General features: G+C 35.4%; 1 protein-coding gene across 1 annotated transcript; it reads left to right on the top strand.

The window, feature by feature from the left end:
• Window positions 1-4,248: 4,248 nt before the first annotated feature.
• Window positions 4,249-7,637, top strand: LOC113712403 (amino acid permease 6-like). The gene is made up of 7 exons (XM_027235812.2): window positions 4,249-4,410; window positions 4,573-4,789; window positions 4,902-4,995; window positions 5,163-5,377; window positions 5,467-5,609; window positions 6,825-7,052; window positions 7,145-7,637. Exons 1-7 carry the CDS (start codon window positions 4,285-4,287, stop codon window positions 7,568-7,570), a joined length of 1,449 nt encoding a protein of 482 aa, XP_027091613.2. The 5' UTR covers window positions 4,249-4,284; the 3' UTR covers window positions 7,571-7,637.
• Window positions 7,638-8,886: the final 1,249 nt, after the last annotated feature.

Here is an 8,886-nt window from a genome sequence, read left to right as displayed (position 1 = left end):
ATAGCATAAATATATGTATGTGTCTATTTGATTTCACTTAACAATACGAATACCATATATTATACGTGATCATTTGATTTCATCTGGTATTAGCTAGTAAATAACCTTACATTCATTGTCAAGTTGGCTAATAAAACTATTTTCGGTCAAAATACAATAAAAATATGCAAATTAAGGTTCTATTGGTAAATATTAGTCATAATCATACAAAAAGAGAAGATAGCCCACAAGTTGGGCCCAATTACATACATGTGTTTATGCTATTATTATTAAGCAAAATCAAATAAGCATATACATGTGTTTAAAAAAATGTATTCACACACATAATTAGTGAGAAATGAAAATTTCATTTTTTGAAATATGAGGGATGGAGAAATTCATTTTGTGAAATGTGAGGGATGAAAAAAATCATTTTATAAAATGTGAGGGACGAAAAAATTTATTTTATAAAATGTGGAGGACTATAGATCAGATTATGTAAAATATAATTTGACAAATTTACCCTTTAAAAATGATCACGTGCCTTGCACATGATGGATTCCGGCCAAAAAATGATCGGAAACCTAGTTAGGGACTAAATTTGTCCGAAGTGAATATGTAAGGGATATAAAATTATACTTTTAAAAGTGAGGGACGAAAAAAGTTATTTTACAAAATGTGAGGGACGTTTTGGACGATTTTCCCTGAACTTTTTTTCAAGATGTTTACTCATTACGAGTTCCGAATTAATGATTTCGAGCACTAAGTGAACTTTTTCAAGCACATGGGAATGGGATCAGTGACACTTTTCAGTGGCAAGTCAGTGTTAATTTCTATATTTATACTAAGTGTTCTATTATTTAAGTTGTCATGTGTTATTTATTTAAATTTTCTTTACCCTCATATAATATGTGGGACTAGAATTGAATTTGATACCTGATAATGGCACAGAGGATCTCAATTACTTTTCAAGATGTTCACTCATTACAAGTTCCGAACTAATGATTTCAAACAAGGTTTATAACTCAATAAAAAAATTCACTTTTTCCTTATTTCCTAAAAATCTCTCTTAACGCATTTCAGCAAAATTGACAAGAAATAAAGAAGTGACACATCATACTTGCCGCTACATTATTAGCAACCAAAAAAAAAAAAAAGCAAAATGGTATGCGCATAAACATAATTAAGAAAAAGAGATGTTTATGTATATTGCTCTTCTTTTTAGGCAAATTTTACTCTAAGCGACATGCAACTAATACGACAGATACAAATTAAAAAATGACTTACGTTCTAATTTTCATGTTTGTCTAAGAATTTCTTTGGAGTTGAATGTGATTAGTCATGAAAAGTTGAACAAAACTTTGTCTTGTTCAGTACAATCACTAATCAATAAATAATCTGATACTTAAGACTTTAAACTACTTACAATAAGAATATACACGGTTGAACCTCTTCTTTTTCACTTTATCTGTATTTTCCTATTCAAAAGACATATACATTCACATTGCCAAGTGGCTTCGAATTCCAAAGCAATGGGGTCAGGTTGAAACAGCTACAGGCACTAGAAGAAATCGTGAATAGGGCTGCAAACGAGTCGAATCGACTCGAGATTTGGGCTAATCGAGCCAAATCTCGACTAAATTTTACCAAGCTCGAGCTCGACGAGCCGGCAATTTCAAGATCGAGCTCGAAAAAAATAAAAAAATAATTATTTATTTTTTTAAAAAATTAATAAAATAATATTTTTTTAATAAATAATAAAAATATTAAGGATATATATGTAATTTTACTATTAAAATAAAAAATAAAAAATATATATACTTAAATATATATATACTTAAAATAAAAAATATTATATATATATACTCGAGCTTGCGAGCTAACAAGCTTAATATTTTGACCTCGATTTCGACTCGAGCTCGACTTGAGCTTGACTCTAGCGGTTCGGTTCGTTTGCAGCCCTAGCCGTGAATGAGAAATTGCAACAACTTTTCTCCAATTTGCCAAACCAAACCAGTGGACTCGAATCTGGCTGACTAGCTTTTGAAAGGGCCTGTTTGGAACCTGAATTTTTTGGGAGTTTATCTAAAACTTTACTGTAGTGTACTGTAGAAGTTCTTGAAAAAATTTTGTAGAAGTTTTTGTAAGGTGAAAAACTTTTTCCCCCTCCCCATTTCTCGTTACCTCCGCCACCCCTCTCCTCCCTTTCCCCTTCTCCTCCCCTTCCCCCGCCACCCCCCTCTGCACCTTATCCCTCTGCCCCGCCACTCCCGCCTCCCCGTTTCCTTTCCCGCTTCTCACCATTTTTCTTTTCTTTCCTTTTCTTTTCACAGAGAGGTGGGGGAGGAAATGGGGGAGACGCAAAGAGAAAAAAAAAAGACAAGAGGGGAGGATGGCAGGGGAGGGGGAAAACAAAAGAAGACCGGCACCGGTATCGGAAATCGGCGCCGGAGCTGGCGACGGAGGTGGTGGTGAGGGAGGAAGAAGAAGAAAAGGGGAAGGGAATTTTTTTTTTTTGTGTTTTGGATATTTTAAGTGTGTAAGTTAAAAATTTTGATAAGTTTTTGGGTTCCTGTAGCACAAGCTATTAAAAAACTAATATAATAAAAATTTGGTAAAAAATAGGCCTTCCAAACAGGCCCTTGATGTCGGAGATATATCTGATCTATCAAATCGCCCAAATTGGCCCTGGAAAGCTAGCTGAAACTGCATGGTAGTGCTTCTGTGAAAATAACTAGACAGAAGGAAGGTGCATCCGCGTTTAGGGTATGGATTTTTCCATGGTCTTTCGTCTCTTTAAATTCGAATTGACAATATACAAGTTTAAAGGAACTATATTCGAATGGGCATCATTTTCTGGCTTAATTACACCTGTGACTGTCTATTCTACCCTTTTAATTTTATTTAACCAAGTTAACAAAGGAACGTATACAAGTTTCCCTTATCAACACTCAACAGCGTAATCCAAACGTTATCCTCTTTAATTTAATCAAGCAGCAAAAGTCATTCGTCTTCGCCATGCAATGGGGTTTTTTTTTTTTTTTTTTGGGGTGGTTTCATTGATAATAAATCAACAGAAATTTTGCTGACCAAACAAAATGAAAAATTCATTCATTTAGGTTAGAAATGTCAGATATTCAAAAAATAACTGTGAATGTGTTTGGATAGAGTATTAGCATTTGAAATAATTATTGTAGAGATTTTTGTAATGTGATATATATGAAATAAAAGATAATTGAGAAATATATTTATGATGCAAGTGAAATATTATTTGAAAAAATTTAGCTATCATAGTATTTTCTTAACTCTTTCCTCCGGCTGCTGCTCTGCTGAAGTGTGAAAACATCTTCGCAATAATTCAAATTAGGGATAATTTTAGAAACCTTCCCTAAAGTTTTTCACAATTTCACTGAGCTCTCTTAAAGTTTGCAAAATTATACATACATCCCTTGTCATTTAAAATGATAATTTTATTCTTAAATATTTTAATGAAATTCCCTTATTTGGTATGCTTATACTTAGAATGAGTTTTAAAATTATTTTTTTCATTCTTATTCCTTTTTTTAAATTTTCTCCAATAAAACTATAAAACTACCACTATTGTTTCTAGTTTCTATTGTAACCAAATGTCGAACTAATAATTTTTTTGACGAGTTAATTTTATATATAATCCAATATTTTTGCTGATCTTTGTTTTCTATTTTTTGGTACTAAAATTAACAATAAATCAAAAAGAAATGGCCCAAAACCACTACTAATTATGATAATTCCACAACTCGAAAAATTCATAAACTCTAAATGAATTATTTCAACACTTTCTTTTCTATCTTTTTGGCTTTGTTCAAAGCAATCACCGATGAAAGACTTTGGTGGCTCAATCGCTCAGGTTTTCTTTTTCTTTTTCCCCAGATCGTGAGTAGTTAACTCAAAAGTGATGGTATTTGAATTAGACCGGACCATTAATTTTGGTTCAAAGGTTTAGATGGTAGAGAAAATTTGTATTAAATCAAATTAATTTGAATTATTAAAAAATTAAAATGCAAATAATAACAAGACACTTGACGTAATATTAGAGGTGGAATTGGATTGACACTCAAAATATGTCACCGAGGATCCCAAGTGAAATACACACCCTACCCTTTGTTCAGTTTAATTCAGACCACTTCTGCACTTTCACTCATTGGCCCCTCTCATGTCTCCTCCTGCGAATGTTCCCAATATAAGTATATAACCTCTCTACCTCCCACTTCTCAACATAACACACCCCCATACACCACAAGTAAAAACACGTACACACACACTAAAATGAAGGAAGAGTTTCAGAATAATGGCATGTACCTCGAACAAAATCCAGAAGCTCCAGAGAATGGCGATCTTAAGAATTTTGATGATGACGGTCGTCCAAAACGAACAGGTACATATATCTATATAGTGCATATATATATAAGTTTCTTGCCATGACATTCTTAAAGTTATGGCAATAAAGGATAAAAAAAAAGGTTTCTTTGTCATCCTGGTTAACCAAAAGTTTTGAGTCATCTTCTTCTTCTTATTTTCTGTTAAAATTTGTGAAGGGACGATGATAACTGCAAGTGCACGAGCATCATAACTGCTGTGATTGGTTCTGGAGTGCTATCTCTAGCATGGGCTGTAGCTCAGTTGGGATGGGTGGCTGGTCCTGCTGTTCTCATGGCATTTTCTTTCATCACCTTCTTCACTTCAACTATGCTTGCGGATTCTTACCGGTCTCCTGGTCCGATAACCGGCAGAAGAAACTACACTTACATGGATGCTGTCAGGTCTCACTTGGGTAAGTTTATGAAATACTAACCATATGCATGCTTGAAGAAACTAGCTAGAAAGAAAATTCTCACTGCATAAAAGCCAAATATGCTATGCCCTTTTCTTTGTGCTGAATTTAGGAGGCTGCAAGGTTCTGCTTTGTGGAATTGCTCAGTATGGCAAACTCATAGGAGTTACGATTGGCTACACAATTACGGCATCCATTAGTATGGTGTAAGTATTCGAGTTACACACTCAAGATTTTTGTCCCTTTTTATTATTGTTCCAGCTATGAATTTATTTATTGAAAATAGCTTGGTGAAAAGGAATTTATTTATTGAAAATAATTGAAGAAGTCGAGGACTGTTTTCTGACAAGGTTTCTTCCACGGCTGTCTTCAGGGCGGTCAAAAGGTCAAATTGTTTCCACAGGAACGGCCACCATGTGAAATGCCATACATCAAACAACCCTTTCATGATCATCTTTGCCGCGATCCAGATTCTTCTCAGCCAAATACCTGACTTTCACAAACTCTCTCGGCTCTCTATTTTGGCTGCCGTGATGTCTTTTGCTTATTCTTCAATTGGCCTTGGACTTTCCATAGCTAAAGTTGCAGGTAAAATCCATCATACCAACCAATTATTATTACAACAATTTGCTGATATCTTTGGATCCTAAATCTTGTGGTCCATGGATTTTGTTAAGGGGACGGGATTGCAAAGACAACCTTGACGGGGGTAACAGTTGGGGTGGACGTGTCAGGTTCAGAGAAAGTTTGGAGAAGTTTCCAAGCCATTGGAGATATAGCCTTTGCTTATGCTTATTCAACCGTCCTTATTGAAATTCAGGTAATCCTAATTCTCTTCCTTCATCTATGATTCTCAGATGTGTCTGCCTATGCATGGCTCCATGCACTAAACTAAGCAGAGCTCTGCATACATTCTCCCCATCCCCCGCCGACCTGGAGGCCGAAATAGATAACACACGAAGGAAGGGGGGAAAAGAAAAATCTAAACATATGCGCATCCCTCACGTATGCATGTAGTTATGTTGGCTATACTTCTGTTTAGGTTGAATGTTCAAAGCTCGCCTCCAGTGTGTGAATTGTGAAATGCATTGGTTGGCAATCTTGTGATTGTGATTGGAGTCATAACCTTCCTAACTTTTATTGACCAGTGGAAATTACCTTCAAAACTCCAAGTCTATGTATCATATTAATTCGTTTCAATAAAAGCATAAAGCAACAGTACTATAAATTTATGGCAAATACATAATACGAAAATCGCCCACAAGGTTTTTGTTTTTGGTTTGGGATAATTTCAGAAACCTCCCTTGAGGTTTTTGACAATTTCATCTAGTGCCCTTCAAGTTTTGAAAACTATGCGTACCTCCCTTGAGTTTATCATTTTAATAAAAAAAAACGATTCAATGGTCAAAATTGTGAATGAATAATCCAAAACGCCCTTGCGAAGTTCATTTTACCTTCTTATAAAATCCTTTAAAAAATATTGGTCCAAATGTTGAAGGAATTGGCGGTCCTCGCAAAAGGGAGGGAAGCCCTTTAAAATTTGGTCCAAAAATTCCAACTGGCCGTCCATGCAACCTCTTTAAGGCTTTCTTTACATCGCATCTTCATGTCAATTTAGAATTGACACCATATCATTCTCTATCGCGACATTTTGCATTACCTGATTTAGGGTCACTCCTGAAGGCTTTAATTCCATCAACAGTCTCAAGCAATATTGTTTGTTGATCAACACACTTTCATTGATCAACAAAACTGCTTGTGCTCACATCACTGTAGGCAGCTGTAAGCATCTTCCCTCAATCTTAAGTTTGCCAGATACGCTTCTGGGCTTACATGGACAATGTTACCATGTCCACTAATAGTTTAATCTTACACTCCAAAGAAGGCAAGAAATTGTTGCCCCCTTTGAAAACCTTCTGCTAGCCTTCTGGTAATTCTCTGGCGATCACCAAAAATAGGGAACAAGAAAGCTGTAAGGCTTTTGTTGCTAAATGGTGGACCATTGTTGCTAAATGTGGACCTATACATGCTGCAGGACACGCTGAGATCACACCCACCAGAAAGCAAGGTCATGAAATGGGCCTCTGGAGTTGGAGTTTCAACGACTACCCTATTCTATGTCCTGTGTGGTTGTATTGGCTATGCAGCATTTGGAAACAATGCTCCAGGAAATTTCCTCACCGGATTTGGCTTCTACGAACCCTTTTGGCTAATTGACTTTGCAAATGTTTGCATTGCCATTCACCTAATTGGCGCTTACCAGGTAGGATTACTGTATCCTCATTTCCCAATGCACAACTACACTGATCTAATCCCATCAACCATCTAATCTCAACACACTTGACCATCATGCAGGTTTTTGCACAGCCAATATTTGGCTTTGTTGAGAATCGTTGCAGTAGCAAATGGCCAGAAAACAAATTCATAAACACTGAACATGCAGTTAATGTGCCGCTGTATGGTACTTACTACATTAACTTGTTCAGATTGGTGTGGAGGACAGTATACGTTATACTAACAGCTGTAATAGCTGTGATATTCCCATTCTTCAATGACTTCTTGGGCTTGATAGGAGCAGGCTCTTTCTATCCTTTGACTGTGTATTTCCCCATAGAAATGCACATCGCACAGGCAAAGATACCAAAGTATTCTGTCAGATGGATATGGCTTAAAGTACTCAGTTGGGCTTGCCTGGTTGTATCACTTGTTGCTGCTGCAGGATCCATACAAAAGCTTTCCCAGGATGTCAAGACATACAAGCCTTTTAAAACACAGCAATAATTTCTGCAACATAGTCAATTTGTGAAATGTGTTTGATGTAGCATTTCATAATAAGAATTTTCCAAAATATGCATCCATGTCATTTCTCTATCTTTACCATAAGCCGGTTTTGCTTTAGGGGGTAGAAGGTAGAACGCACTTTCAACTTGACATGTACCAAAGAGATCATAATTATCCTTAAGGTGCTCAAACTAAAAATTTCTCAAATCTTTATCCGTCAGGAATGCGCTAAGAAGAAGACCGATTTAACATGTTCATTGTCCCATATTTGTAGAGAGAATCTTCTCATCATTAACTTGAAAACTTATGAACATCTATGTGATCAAAAGTACAGTCCACAACCTCCAATATTTAGCTTATGCTGCTTGATACTCAGTGGTTCAACGAAGTAAATGAAACATTAGGGAAAGCTTAGGGATGTCACAAAGTTTATTTTAAGTCAACCTTTTGCACAAATTTGAGAAGTCCTAAATCCTAATGCTTTGTCCTCCTGTCCAAAAATGTGTTTAGTCTCCAGATGGACTTTCCACGGTTGAATGAATCCGTTGCGGTTGAGAACTAAAACTAAAATGCATCCGAATCCGATCTCTTCCTTCTTTTTTTCCCTTTATTCTTTTTAGATTTTTCTTGAAGGTACTCTAAAATTAATTGTATCTAATGATGATATGATCGACTCATTACTTATGACAGATTACTTTAAAAAAAAAATTGCATTTGTACAAAGCTTAGGGATCATATGAATCTTGAATTAGTGAAAGAAAAAAGAAAAGGAATTTCTTCAAAAACAAAATAATAATTCAAAACTAAAACTTGTAATTGTGGATGAAACAAGAGTTTTTTTTTTTTTAAATTTCAAGAAAATGATGTCCCTTAATTTCTGGAGCTTGAATCCCTCATTGGAGTTGTAAATATGATCAGCATGAAGATTTGGCTAGCGTACATCTTCTTCTATCTCTTAATGGAGGTATCCACATCACTTCATTATCAACTAAGAATTTATTTATGTTGCTTATTCTAATGATGATTGACTACTGTCCAGTTACTGTTAGACAACACACCTGCGCTAGACGGTCAGGGCAGTAGGAAGTAGAAATTGGAACTGCAAGTGTATTGACAAACTTAGAAGAAAAAGTGGTTTTAAGTTTTTAATTGTAACTATATATTGTGATCATTTCACGCTTAATAATGATAAGAGTAAAATTGACAATTCAAAAAGTGACATATTTTTGTAACACCAAATCTTACTCACGCTTTATATATAAATAAATATAGATATAGATATTTAGTTTACAGAATTTCGCCGCACGGGAGGCTAA

The sequence above is a fragment of the Coffea arabica genome, chromosome 10e, assembly GCF_036785885.1.
Source record: "Coffea arabica cultivar ET-39 chromosome 10e, Coffea Arabica ET-39 HiFi, whole genome shotgun sequence".
Lineage (NCBI taxonomy): Eukaryota > Viridiplantae > Streptophyta > Magnoliopsida > Gentianales > Rubiaceae > Coffea > Coffea arabica.
Note: the sequence above shows the minus strand (reverse complement) of the source record. Positions and strands in the feature narration are given on the sequence as shown.